Genomic DNA, 15453 nt, shown 5'->3' with positions numbered 1-15453 from the left:
ATTGGGGTGGGGGGCGATCAGGGGCAGGGCTGGCCAGGGGGTGGGGCTATGGGAGGTTGGCCGGCTGGCCCCACCCCTGATTAGGCTGGTTCGCAGGCCACAGAGGGCATCATAGCAAGCAGTCGTTCTGTCGTTCCAGTCGTTATGGTGTTCTGGTTGCTGGCTTTATATATATATAGATACCTTATCCTATCTAATAAAAGAGTAATATGCAAATTGACTGTCACTCCAACACACAAGATGGCCACCCCCATGTGATCAAAAATGGCCACCCCCATGTGGACACAAGATGGCCGGCAGGGGAGGGCAGTTGTGGGCGATCAGGCCAGCAGGGGAGGGCAGTTGGGAGCGACCAGGACTGCAAGGGAGAACAGTTAGGGGTGACCAGGCCAGCAGGGGAGCAGTTAGGCATTGATCAGGCTAACAGGGGAGTGGTTAGGGGGTGATTAGGCTGGCAGGCAGAAGCGGTTACGGGCAATCAGAAAGGCAGGCAGGCAGGTGAGCAGTTGGGTGCCAGCAGTCCTGGATTGTGAGAGGGATGTCCGACTGCCCGTTTAGGCCCAATTCCACTGAGATCAGGCCTAAATGGGCAGTCGGACATCCCTCAAGTGGTCCCAGATTGGAGAGGGTGCAGGCTGCGCTGAGGGACACCCCCCCCCCCACCGTGCACAAATTTCATGCACCAGGCCTCTAGTAATATATAACTGTTCACATACAATTTTGTTCATCTGTTTACCATCTAATATTTTTGCATTGTTTTAAACACTTTATAAGAATAATTTATTTAAATCCTTAAAATGACAGTTGGAGATAGATATTTAGTTACTAAATACCTACAAAAGAGCTGGCACATAGTAGGCATTCAATAAATATTTCCTATGAATAAATGATGATTCACATCAATTTTGCAGATAAGGAAAAAGGCCTGAAGTTATGGAGCTGGCTCAGAATCACAGAACTAATACATGGCAGAATCAGAAATCAAACCCAGGAAACTACCTCCAGAACCCACATTTTAACCCTTCACTATTCTGCACCTTTAACATAAATGCTACGTATCTCTAAAGAGGTAAAATCTATTAATGCTGCACGAATGCAGTGGGGAACGAAAAAAAACAACATTGATAAGGCAACTCCTCTTTTTTATTTACCCCATTTTCAAAACATACAGAGAGTGTACCATAATTTCTTGTCACTAACCAGTGCATTACTTAATTTCTGAGCCTCAATTTCCTCATCTTATATGTTAGGGATAATAATCATATCTCACCTCAGAGGTTTAAATGAGTAAATACACATAGATTGATTAAAGCAGCGCCTGATACACAGTGCTATGTGTTAGCTGAAATTATTACTTCCATGTTCACTTAAAATATCTTAATCCTACCACTTTTACGATAGAAATTAGTTTATAATAGTGTCTCCGTGAAATACCTAAGTAATTTATTGTTAAATATCTTGCATCCTATAAGACACCTGGATGATAGCTAAACAGTATACCACACCAACAAAAATTATACTGTTTATTACAAGTTATAACTTTCTGATCTTTACTTATAACACTCCCAGATTTTTTTCACAAAAGTCTCATGCCTACATTTCTTTCCTATAATCAAGATCACTTCATTTTGTAAAGTAGTCAAAAGACCTGTTTAAGGAATTGTTCATAGCTCCCTTCTTTTCCCATGTGGTAATTCTCCTTCAATTATATATAGCACAGGTATCCTTCCTACTTTCTTTTTCAAGATTCTAAAATATCCTATATAATAAAACCCTAATATGCAAATCGAGCAGACAGGGGAACGACTGGTGGAACAACTGGTTGCTATAATGTGCTCTGCCCCCCAAGGGGGAGGCAACCGGCAGTGGCAATCAGGTGGCAGGGTCAGCTGGCGAGCACCCCACCGGTTGCCTCCTGCAGAGGGAGGCGATTGGGGGTTGGGGCCAGCCAGCAGGTGGCGCCAGACTGCCAGCCAAGGCAGGTGCCAGTAGGGGCCCCCAATCACCCCGCTCGCTGGTTGCCCCACAGATGGCCCTGATCGCCGGCCAGGCCTATATATTGGGAACAGTCTCTTAGATTTAAAAATTAAAACCTGGCAAAGCTACTCTAACACTGAAAAAACAGGATGATGCAGTGATGACATGAATGGACTCTGGCTTGCACATTTTATGGTCAGCCCTGATTCTGACACTTATAACTGTGTGACAAAGCCAATTACTTAACCTCTCTGCTTCAGTTTTTCCACCCATAAGATGGGGAAAATGGTACTATTGCCTCAGAAGGATCATGTTATGTACTACTTTTTATAATCAGGGCAAAAAAATGTAGCTGACCATACAACACCAACATGCCTTTCACCTGTATGAAAAGTATGGTCACTGGTGCATGCAGCGTCCCGGACTGCGAGAGGGATGTCCAACTGCTGGTTTAGGCCCAACATCCTCCAAGGGGTCCCAGATTGAGAGAGGACACAGGCCGGGCTGAAGGACCCCCCCCCACACACAAAGATTTCATGCACCGGACCTCTAGTCTATCCTAATATGTAAAAACCCTGGGTCAGTCACATCCACAATGACTGGAGGCTCAACCAACCAGAAGTCAGTCCTGCAGTCAGCGCTGGGTTGTCCTGACTGCTGCAGCTGCAGGCGCAGTGATCAGCACTGACTGCTGAGGGGGCTGTGAATCAGGCCCGGAGAGAGGCCTGAAGAGAAAAGCAGGGTCTGATCCAACAGCCTGTGTGGCAGCTGTTGATCAGCACTTGCCTCTCTCTTTCACTCCAGACCTGGCCAGCAGCTGTGCCTCCATTTCTCTCCAGGCCTCCACCGAGGCTGCTGATCTTTCTACTCAGGCCCCGTTGATAGGCCCAGAGACACTGATTGGCATAGAAACCAACCAATCAGAACCATATCTGGGTGAAGTGTGAGGAGCCAATGGCTGCCTAGGAGGCGGAGCTTTTGATACTGACTGGCATAGAAACTGACAAATCAGACCAAATCTGGGTCAACTGTGAGGAGCCAATGGCTGCCTAGGAGGCAGAGCTTTTGACACTGACTGGCATAGAAACCAATCAATCAGAACCAAATCTGGATGAAGTGTGAGGAGCCAATGGCTGCCTAGGAGGCAGAGCTTTTGACGCTGAATGGCATAGAAACCAACCAATAAGAACCAAATTAGCTGGCAGGGGAGGGCAGTTGGGGGCGATCAGGCTGGCAGGGGAGTAGTTAGGTGTTAATCAGGCCGGCAGGGGAGCGGTTAGGGGGTGATCAGTCTGGCAGGCAGAAGCGGTTAGGGGCAATCAGGCAGGCAGGCAGGCAGGCTAGTGGTTAGGAGGCAGCAGTCCCAGATTGTGAGGGGGATGTCCGACTGCTCGGGCCTAAACCAGCAGTCGGACATCCCCCGAGGAGTCCCAGATTGGAGAGGGTGCAGGCTGGGCTGAGGGACACCATCCCCCCCAGTGCACGAATTTTGTGCACCAGGCCTCTAGTACATATATAAAAGCCTAAGCAACTGTTACAACTGAACAACCGGAATGACCCAACCACCGGCTGGTAGCTATGATGCACACTGACCCAGACCTTGCTGCTGGGGCCCTGACAGTCCCAAATCTGGTTCACCTGCACCCCAGACCCAGATAGGAGGGAAGAGGGAGCCCGATTCCTCACTGAATCGGCCGTTGGTTAGCTTGCTGCTGGGGCCAACCTCCCACAGTCCCTACCCCTGGCTAGCCAGACCCCCCGATCAGCCCCAATTGCTGGCCAGGCAGAGGGACCCCACCTGTACATGAATTTGTGCACCAGGCCTCTAGTATTATATAACTAGCTTAATCCTAATATATATATCTCCACTTACAATTAAAACAGAACCTCTGAATGCTCACATAAGTATTAAGTGGCATTTTATTCCTCAAATTACATGAATTTTCTTTAAGATTATGGAACTTATAGTAACAGCAGCATATAATTTTCCAACACAACAATTCTTTTCCAGTAGAAAGGTATCCTGTGATATTATCAGCACCAATGGGAAAAGACCCCCAATTTTCAATTTGACAAAGCTTTTGGAGGGAAACTTTATTCTCAATAAATAGTAATTTTTATATGCATAACTGCAGAAATATGGGAATAATATAACTAATCATTCTTGATGTTAAACCATTTCAAAGCAATGGATTATTATTCAACTTAGTAGAAAACTAAAACAATATTTTAGAAATTGATTCATAAGGAGAAAAGAGCAATGTACTTTTATTGATAAGTAAAGTCCCTATTAATAAAATGCTGCAAGGAAATGTTGAGTCAATTATCATTCTTATTTGTTTACAGTAAATTATTAGGCAACAGACAATGGTATGTGACATATGTCTTTCAGGCTAATTCTGCACTTTACATTTATATGTATCTTTAAGCAATTCTAAAATATCTCAGTCAATAATTTTTTTTTTCAGAATTGGAACCTTGAGTAAGCACTACAGTTACAAAAATTGAAATAAGGAAACAGTATTTACTAAATCAACATGTATTGTAAACTTAGCAGCCTATGATTTAGCAATATTTTACCCCAACAACTAATTATATAGGAGGTGTTAAATTCAAAGTCTTTTGAACTTGGAAAAGTACACAAAATAAATATGCCTTTTTACAAAATTAGATACAGAATGGTATTTGTCAAATGTAATTTTATTCTCCAACTGTTTTGAGACATTGTTGAAAGTCAGAGAAAATATGGTAATTCAAATTAGAAAGCAAGAATATAAACTAAAAGTATGTTTATGAAAAAAAATCTAATAAGCAAAATAACATGATTTTTCCTTATAATTTTCTGCTTCATAAGTCTTTTAGAAACTCTAAACTCATACAAAAAAGAATAAAGAAAACAAGTTTCACTCCATAAGCCATATATAATCTAGATTCCTTCAAAATTAAAATAGAGAGTAGTAATTATGTCTGACCTTCTGAAATACTTCATCAATTGTACGTGAATTAGGTGTCTCATGGAAATCCACAACACCAAAAATTATGCCTTGAAACAACTGACATAATGGGAGAGAATCTAGAGGCAAAGGATATGTGGTCAAGCCCAGATTTTACCCCTTCCTAATTGTATATTGTAGTCAAACCACTTAACTGTAACTAAGCCTTGGCTCTCTCAACTGAGAACATGGGGATAATATTACCTGCCTTTTTCAAGACTGCTGAGAGGATAAAACTAGGTAAGATGTGAAAGCATTTGTAAACTGTAAAGAACTAACTATAAAGTATAATACACATGTTACTAATTATATACTTACTACTGCATGCTTCCTAACCTTCTTAAACAGAATATGCTGAGTGTAATTTAACCCATAGTCATAATTATGAATATAAATTATTGTGCTAAGCTGTAAGGGACCAAACCCACTGCAACCCAGGCAAAAAGAGACTAAAATGATAGGTGGATTGTTGTGGTGGCTCTTTATAACTCTGCTTGTCTTCTGTACAATTAGTTGTTAGCCAAGACTTCTTGCTGCTATAATATGCATAGCTGCCTTTTGGGATTCTTGGCAGAATACGCTTGTTAAAATTCTCTCTCCCATAATTTGTTGTTCCACTACTCCCTCTCACCTTCTCTCAACAGATTAACTCAGTCTTCTTTATTAGAGAAAAAAGAAGCCACCAAGTGAGAGCTCATCAACTTCCTGCCATCTAAATGACAAATGAACCAGCTCTTGCACCCATCCTTTCTTCCTTCTCTGCAGTAAAAACAGAGACAGGTCCCTCCTTCCTCTTTCCCTTCTACCTATGCTTTAGGTCCCATCCCCTATTCTCTCTCTCCCATCATTTCAATCCCAAGCTTTCTCTTGGCTACTTCTCATGAAACTTAAACATGTTCCAGTCTCTCTTTATCTTCTAAAAGGAAAAGCAGAAAAAAACTTTTACCACACTCCAGCTACCTTCATTCTCCTTACCTGCCAGCTATACCTCTCCTGTCCTAGACAAATAAAACTAAATATACTTCTACTGGGGGAGGGTATCCACCAGGAAGGGAAACATGGCAGGAATGGGGGCAGCAGGGGTTACAACTAAGATAATTTTGAAACAATCAGTAAGAGTTCATCAGGTGAGGTAGGGGAAGGGGCACAGTGCACCAGGCAGAGATAGCAGCAAATACAAAGGCCTATGGCCAAGGAAGGGTATCTGGCCCTTAAACGGAAATGAGAATAGTTCAGGGCTTCTACTAAATAGCAAGTTCATATGCACAGTTTTCCCTGGTCTCTCCCAAAACTCCACTAAAATAATATCAAAAGAATAATAATTGTTAAAGGCAAAGGTATAAAGGCGAAAGAACAAATTCAACAGGAAAGAAGAGAAAAAGTAGGTGAGAGACACCAAAAATGGATCAATAAATGGTAACCAATTCAATCTACTTGAGAAAACTGAAACCTAAGCCTGAAGCAAGAGACAAGAGGTGAGCTCATTCACGCAGAGGCCAGAAAAACTGAAACAAACAAACAAAAAAGATACCAAGGGATTAAGTATGTTTGAACCTTGGGTTGAGGGACATGACAAAACAGCAGGAAGACTGGTTCAGACTTTAGAAGAAATAATTAGACTTCCAGCTCTCCTCCTCATCATAAAGCCAGACATCTACTCTCTCCTGCCACAGCAGAAAACCGGAAGTTTACTGTGTGAAGAAATAGATCAGAGAAGGTTCTGGATTCGGGAGCATCTGGTTGAGGGGCAGGATGCAATTTTGCACTGAAAACCAAAGGAAAAAGTTGACATAGGGAGTAACATGAATCCAAGTTTCCATCTTCCCAGGCAGACAATTTGAGAATTCCCCCCTTGGATATGGATTCAGATGCTGCACATGTGGGGAAATCCAACAAAATGATTGACCCTACCTAATGAAAGCCCCTAGTTGTGCATAGGAACTTTCAAATAAACTTGTAACACTTCATTCTTAAATATAAACAGACAACAAAGGGTCACCAAATATATGAAAAGAGAGAGTCTCTACAACCAAAGGAAGGGAAAAAACAGAGAGAACTCAAGGGAAGATAAAAGTGATTTAGCTTGCCACACAAACTGCCTTGCAAAAGGGGCATGCCCATTTCCATGAATATATTATTTACCTCAGTCTCTACGTTTTATTCACAAACTACCTTTTGGCATTTAATAGAAAATAAGATGGGCAAAGACACAAGAAAATGTGATCCATCATAACGAAAGGATATAGAATTTGGTGAAGAGTAGACCCAGATGTTTGAATTATCAGATAGAAACTTAAAAATCCTATCTAATAAAAGAGTAATATGCAAATTGACCATCATTCCAACACACAAGATGGCTTCCCCCATGTGGTCAAAGATGGCTGCCCCCATGTGGACACAAGATGGCCACCACAAGATGGCCAGCAGGGGAGGGCAGTTGGGAGGGATCAGGCCAGCAGGGAGGGCAGTTGTGGGCGATCAGGCCAGCAGGGGAGGGCAGTTGTGGGCGATCAGGCCAGCAGGGGAGGGCAGTTGGGAGGGACCAGGCCTGCAGGGGAGAGCAGTTACGGGTGACCAGGCCTGCAGGGGAGGGCAGTTAGGGGCAATCAGGCTGGCAGCGGAGCAGTTAGGCATCAATCAGGCTGGCAGGGGAGTGGTTAGGGGGTTATCAGGCTGGCAGGCAGAAGCAGTTAGGGGCAATCAGAAAGGCAGGCAGGCGAACAGTTGGGAGCCAGCAGTCCTGGATTGTGAGAGGGATGTCCGACTGCTCTTTTAGGCCTGATCCTACTGGGTCCTAGATTGGAGAGGGTGCAGGCTGGGCTGAGGGACACACACCCCTATGCACAAATTTCATGCACCGGGCCTCTAGTGCCTATAATAAGTATAATAGAGGACCAAGTGAAAATGGTGCACAATTAAACTAAAAATTTGACAAAGAGAACACCTGATTCTTAAAAAAATACTTGATTCACCCAAAAGATGGTAAGGAAGGCCAAATGGAGGAACAAAGAGCAAATAAGACAAATCTAAAAATTAAAAGATTACAGATTTTAACCCAAACATTGCCATTCCTATATAATAAAAGCCTAATATGCTAAGTGTCTGACCGTTCGACCAGTCGCTATGACGCGAACTGACCATCATGCGCTCCTGGGGTCTGGCCAATCAGGACAGGGCGAGATAGGCCAGACAAGCCCTGGAGCTCTCTTGCGGTCCCTCCCTGGTCAGCCAACCTCCCGTGGACCTTGCCCGGCCGGCCGGCTGGCCCTGATAAGCCCCAATTGGGACTGGGCGAGACGGGCTGGACACGTCCTGGAGCCCTCCCGCGGTCCCTCTCCAGGCCCCAATTGTGCACCGGTGGGGTCCCTTGGCCTGGGCTGTGCCCTCTCACAATCCAGGACCCCTTGGGGGATGTCGGAGAGCTGGTTTCAACCCAATCCCCGGAGGCCAGGCAGAGGGACCCCACCGGTGCACAATCCATGCACTGGGCCTCTAGTAATTACAGAAAATGTAAGTGAACTAGGGGCTGGGGGAGATGAGATGTTGGTCAAAGAATACAAACTTTCAATTATAAGATGAATTTGGAGATCTAGTGTATAGTATAGTGACTACAGTTATCAATATTGCATTGTATACCTGAAAGTTGCTAAGAGAGTAAATCTTAAAGGTTCTATACACACACACACACACACACACACACACACAAAATGGTAATTATGTGAGATGACAAACCTTACTGTGGTTATCATTTCACAAAATATATGTGTATCAATCATCACATTGTACACCTTAAACTTCCACAATGATATATGCCAGTTATATCTCATTAAAGCTGGTGAGGGTGGGGAGGAATGTAAATGGAATAAACACTCCCAATAAAAAGGGTGAGATTGACAGATGGGAATTTTTTAACCCTAATTATTCGCTATATACAAGAAAACATACTTTAAACATAAAAGAGACAGACTGAAAGGTTAAAAATAAATCATACAAACACAGTGCATAAAAGCTGGTGTCACTATTTTAATACCAAAGTAGATGCCAAGAAGAGTACTATGAGAAATAGAGAGCGGAATTTTATAATGATCAAAGGTTCAAATTCATGAAGATGAAAATCTTAAATATATATGTACCTAATAAAAATAATCCCAAATACATTAAAAATTTTTAATAGAATTAAAGAAAAAATAGTAAAGTCCACAATCACAAATTGATAAAACAGATTAAAAAATCTATAATATAGAATATTTGAACAACATATCAATATAACCTAGTAGATATTTACAGAACACTATATTCAATAATGGAGTACACAATTTTCAAGTGATTGGAAACATTCACCAAGATAGACCATATGCTAGACAATAAAAAACAGGAATTAAATCATACCAAGTATATTCTCTAACAGAATTAAATTAGAAATCAGTAATAGAAAGATATGAATATTTTCCAATATTTTAAAGTTAAATAATGTTTTTTCTTAGTAACCCACAGGACAAAGAAAACTATTACAGGAGAAACTTTCAAATATTTTGAACTAAATGATAATGAAAATACACATCAAAATTTGTGCTTCTGGCTTAGAAAAGAAGACAGGTGTACAATCAATAACAATGAAAGTTTCTTCATTAATAAGCTGGAAAAAGAGAAGCAAGTAAGTAGAAGAAAGGACATAATAAAATTAAAAGCAGAAATCAAGTGAAGAAAAATAGACAAACAATACCAAAAAATCAACAAAGTAAAAGTTGGTTCTTGGCAAAGATTAATAAGAGAGATAAACCTCTACCAAGACTGATGCAGAAAAAAAAAAAAAAAAAGAATGCCAATGTAAAGAATAAAAGGAAAAACATAACTATATACCTTATAGCAATTCAAGAATAACAAGATAGTATGAACATTATGATAATAAATTTAACTTCATAAAGTAATGGACAAATTCTTGATAACTATAACTGCCTAGTAAATTCTATTAAATATTTAAATAAAAAATTAAGGCAATCTCATACAATCTTTCGGAAAAGAAAGAAAATGGAATCATCCCCCAATTATTTTATGGAACCAGCATATCTGTGATAATATATTTAGGCCCGGACATCATAAATCTAGCCATAAAAATCCTCAACAAAATAACAGCAATTAGAATCCTGCAACATATAAAAACTATAATATTTCATGAATAAGTGAGATTTGTTTATTCTAAGAATGCATAATAGATTTAACACTAAGAAAAATCAATGGAACTTAGATTAAAGGAGGAAATTAATATATGGAAACTTCAATAAATATTTTTTAAAAAATCTAACAAAGTTCAATATCCACTCATGAAAATATAATTGCAAGACATACAATGTTAAAAAAGTAATGAGATCAATTTTGATAATATATTTCCTTATTTGTGCAAATATAATCACATATATTGTGTTTAAATATGCAAAAGACAATACATCCAAAATATTATCATTTAAATATGTAATCAGCAAAACAATATTAGATTATTTGTGGGGGGTTTTTGTACTAAGTCTTTGAAATCCAATTTGTATTTTATATTTATTTCAGCATATCTGGGTTTGAGCTAAGCTACATTTTAAGTGCTCAATAGCCATATGTAGCTAGTAGCTGCTGGATGCTAATGATGATTACATGAACACTCTTAAGCATTTTACATGAATTATTTCATTACTAGTGACCCGGTGCACGAATTCATGTACACTGAAAGGAAATTAATTAGAAGGTGGCTGGCGGGGCGGGACTGGGTGAGATGGGCTGGACACGCCCTGGAGCCAACCTCCCCGGGCTGCCAGCTGCACCTGGGGTGGCACCATGGCTCGAAAGGCATCTGCATAGTGAGCACGGACCCTCCTGCAGATGGGGTCCTTGGCCTGGTATTTGGGGGTCAGGCTGAAACCGGCTCTCCGACATCCCCCAAGGGGTCCTGGAGTGCAAGAGGGCACTCTGCAATGTTGCTGTCATACAGGGTGTGGAACACTAATGCAAATGTGCAGTAAACCAGATTAGGGGCCAACAGTGCCCCAGCAACAACATAACCCACGGCCAAAGGTGGAATTGCGCAGCCCCACAATTAATCAGGCTCCTTCCTCTCTGGTTTCAGGGTGCATCACCCAAGAACTGCCACTGCCAAGTCACTGCAGCTCAGCAGCTCCTGCGTTGAGCATCTGACCCCTGGTGGTCAGTGAGCATCAAGGCGACCGGTCAGAAAGAGGGAGGGAGACTTAGCATATTAGTCTTTTATATATATATATTTTTATATATATATATATATATATATATATATATATATATATATATACACACACACACACACATATATATATATTATATATATATATATTATATATATATATATATATATATATATATATATATATATATACACACATACACACAACCACATACATACACTAGAGGCCCGGTGCATGAAATTTGTGCACGGGTGTGTGTGTGTCCCTCAGCCCAGCCTGCACCCTCTCCAATCTGGGACCCCTCGAGGGATGTCCAATCCTGGTAGGATCGGGCCTAAACGGGCAGTCGGACATCCCTCTCACAATCCAGGACTGCTGGCTCCCAACTGCTCGCCTGCCTGCCTTCCTGATTGCCCCTAACCGCTTCTGCCTGCCAGCCTGATCACCGCCTAACCACTTCCCTGCCAGCCTGATCATCCCCAACTGCCCTCCTTTGCAGGCCTGGTCCCTCCCAACTGCCCTCCCCTGCTGGCCATCTTGTGGCAGCCATCTTGTGTCTACATGGGGCAGCCATCTTTGACCACATGGGGGCAGCCATCGTGTGTTGGAGTGATGGTCAATTTGCATATTACTCTTTTATTAGATAGGATAGAGGCCTGGTGCATGGGTGGGGGCCAGCTGGTTTGCCCTGAAACGTGTCCCGGATCAGGGTGGGGGTTCCCTTGGGGTGTGGGGAGGCCTGGGCAAGGGGCCTGTGGTTGTTTGCAGGCTGGCCACACCCCCTGGCGACCCAAGCGGGGGCCCTGGTATCTGGGATTTATTTATCTTCTATAATTGAAACTTCGTAGCCTTGAGTGGAGGCCTGGTCCCGCCAAGGGTGTGCGGAAATCTTGGCTTCCTCCATTGCTGGGGAAACCCAAGCCTCATGCTCTCTCTGTGGCTGCAGCCATCTTGGTTGGGTTAATTTGCATACTCACTCCTGATTGGCTGGTGGGCATGGCTTGTGAGTGTAGCAGAGTGATGGTTAATTTGCATATTACTCTTTTATTAGATAGGAGTATTCTTTTATTTGCATATTACTCTTTTATTATATATACATAATACCTCACAGGGGTACATACAGGGGAAAGTAACTTGTCCAAGTTCTCACAGTGAGTGGTAGAAACAGAATAACTCAGATCTCTTGCTTCAAATTGCCCTGCTATCCCACCTCAAACTAACTTTTTTTTTTTTTTACAATATGATTGAAACTTTCAACTCACCATATTAATACCATGATTCCTGCTTGAATATCATATATTCATTTTATGGAAACAAATTTCTGATCACATAAAAATAACTGATCTCTCCCTCTCCCTCCTCAATGATTTAAAATCTAAAATAACCAGACTTACCATTAATATGAGTTTCTGATACTTTTGTTTTAGGTCAGCCATACTTGCAGATGGGTTTGCCCCCAGAATGCTGTACCAATCCTTTTTTGGTATCTGCCCAAAAGCCATCATCCACTGAACAAGTGGGCTTTCTCTGATCAGCTGAATAAAAATATTGATGACAATTAATTAAGTTTATTACAGTTTGCATGTATGTATGAAATAAGCAAGAACTGCTTTTCTAAGTTCTTTAACATTTAGATATTTAGTTGAGTAAATCATTATTATAATGCAAACCTAATGAAGCATATATTTTTGTTTAAAACACCCCCAGAGCCCTGACTGAGTAGCTCAGTTTGTTAAAAAGCGCTGTCAAATAAGCCAAGGTTGTGGGTTCGATACACGGTCAGGGTACATACAAGAATCAACCAATGAATACATGAATAAGTGGAACAACAAATTGATGTACCCCTCTGTCTCCAATCTCTCTCTACCCCCCTTCCTCGCTCTCTAAAATAAATTTTAAAAACTTAAAACACTTCAAGAGCCCTAACCGGTTTGGCTCAGTGGATAGAGTGTCAGCCTGCGGACTGAAAGGTCCCAGGTTCGATTCCGGTCAAGGGCATGTACCTTGGTTGCGGGCACATCCCCAGTAGCGGGTGTACAGGAGGCAGCTGATCGATGTTTCTCTCTCATGGATGTTTCTAGCTCTCTATCCCTCACCCTCTCCCTTCCTCTCTGTAAAAAATCAATAAAATATATATTTTTAAAAAACACTCCAATAATTTCATGTATAACAGTACAGACATGTATGGAAAACTTGTTGGATGTTTCACGCTATACCCTTAAGTCTTAAATTAAGGAATATACAACAGCATTGAAAACTGAATTCGATAATGAACCCGAGCGATGGATTACACTGTAAGAAGGTATTTCTGCTGGTCTTATGGTAAACGTGGCACACAGTAAGTACTCACTAAATACACTAAAGGAGCTTACTAAATGTTTACAAAACAAATGTTTGTTTTTAAGCAAAGCAAAAAGACCAAAGAATTAACATGAATTTGGGGGCATTCCCTCTTAAATGTCACAGTTCACTTTTCTTCCAAATTATTTTTTAAGAATAATACGAGAAACAGCCCATCACACTGGAGGTAGCGAGCAAGAAATCCCTCTGCTATTGGGGGAGCGCTCAGACCTCGCGCAGAGCCCCTGAAACTGTCCCCTCGAGGATACTGTCTGTAGTCTCCAGGCTACAGCGGAGACCCCGCCAGGAGCCCGGAAACCAGGCGACCTCTGCCCACAGCTGTGAACTTAAGGAGACAGCAAGGCCTCCTCAAAAAAGGGTCTTCGGAATTCACTGAATTCACAGGCGGCCCTATCGTCAGCCACAGGCGAGTACCCTACCCAGGCTCCACTCGAAACCAAACTTACCAAACTTCATAGAGGCGTCGGAACGGACTCCTCACAACCGGTCGGCCAAAACTCGGAACCGGCTTCTTTTTCCGCCGGAAGTTATTGCTCTTACGTGACCACGTTCCCAGTCGAGGCGTAGTGGCCGAGACACTACGCGGAAGCGTCGCTCCACCCTCCAGGACGCGGTGGCTATGGTAACCAGTCGCTGCTATGGTACCCAGTCGACGCTTCTAAGGAGTTGAGCAGATGCAGTAAGTGCTTGAGCTATGGGGAAAGGCATCTTTCCCCTTCTTCTAAACTCTCTCTTCTCCCTGATCCGTTACCCTCGCTTCTCTCTCCTGTCTCAGCGAGCCTGCCCCCATCCCTCCGGCTGCCCCCGCCATCCCCAAAACGCCCTACCCTGCGCTGCTCCCCGTTTTGTGGTTGGTGAATGCACTATGGCGGGGTTGGGGGTTAAGAATGAGAACTGATTCCTCTCAAGTCCCTATACTTCTCTTAGAATGTTCTCATTCGAACATTAAGAGAAATAAAACCTATGCTGAATAGTTTGTTTTTTCAGTTAAAATTTTTTTTTCTGGGAAAGATGTTAAGCCAAGTTGTTTCTTTTCGATTTTAGCATCTGGCTTAAAAGATAAACACACACACACACACACACACACACACACACACACACACACATTTCCAAGTCCTTTCACATTTACTGTCTCGCTTCACTTTTACTTTAACCCACTGAGGGAGGTAAGGCATTTATTATTTTCTCACTTTGTAGTTGAAGAAACAAATCAAGGATCAAGTCCAAATAGCTAATTATGAGAGCAGCAGAACATGGTTTTTAGCAAGTCTATATATTCCCAGGGCAGCCATGCTATCTTTGAAGCTTACAGAAAAAGCAGAATAAACTGCTCGGTTAGCTTTTGGTTAGTTTTCTCCCTCTTCCATCTCCCTTTATTTCCGTTCTGCTTTTACCTTGTATCTTCTTTGTGATGCTTACTTTACGTTGACCTTTCTTCCTTGCATTGTGCCCAGAGGCAGAAACTGTATGGCATTTCTTGGCAGCATGATTTAATTTCACTTGGAATGTTAAGGTTGTTTTGTTGTTATTGCTTAGATTTGCTTTCCTTCTTTTTTATTATTTTTCTTCTACAAAATCTAAATTTGAGGAGCAATCAAGAGAAACCTGAGCACATTCAATAAAATATTTCAATATGGCCAATTATTTAATGATGGTATGAACTATAAAGAATAACAGACTGACACAGTGAAGTCAGTCTTTAAAAAAAAAATCTCAAGCTATAAGTATAGATTAGGTTCTTTATAGGAGACACAAAAACATAACACATTATTTTTTTCATACTAAGTCTTCAAAGCTGATGTGTATTTTAACTGAACAGTGCATCTTAACTTAGAGTAACCACATCTGAGTGCTCAAAAGCCACATCTCACTAGTGACTACTTTATTGAACAGGGAAGGTAGTCAAGAGGATAATGCCTAAT

At 41.8% G+C, this 15453-nt stretch overlaps 1 protein-coding gene across 2 annotated transcripts in view; it reads right to left on the bottom strand.

Annotated features, from left to right (window-relative positions):
* The window catches only part of DNAJC24 (DnaJ heat shock protein family (Hsp40) member C24), a 41988-nt gene extending 27925 nt beyond the window's left edge, over positions 1-14063 (bottom strand). For both annotated transcript variants that reach the window (XM_080687439.1, XM_080687440.1), the window contains exons 1-2: positions 13978-14063; positions 12565-12705 (exon numbers count right to left, since the gene is read on the bottom strand). In XM_080687439.1, the coding sequence (XP_080543565.1) occupies positions 12565-12675 (111 nt within the window). In that variant the 5' untranslated portion in view covers positions 12676-12705; positions 13978-14063. The remainder of the gene's footprint in view (positions 1-12564; positions 12706-13977) is intronic.
* Positions 14064-15453: the final 1390 nt, after the last annotated feature.

Source organism: Plecotus auritus, assembly GCF_963455305.1.
Source record: "Plecotus auritus genome assembly, chromosome: 9".
Lineage (NCBI taxonomy): Eukaryota > Metazoa > Chordata > Mammalia > Chiroptera > Vespertilionidae > Plecotus > Plecotus auritus.
Note: the sequence above shows the minus strand (reverse complement) of the source record. Positions and strands in the feature narration are given on the sequence as shown.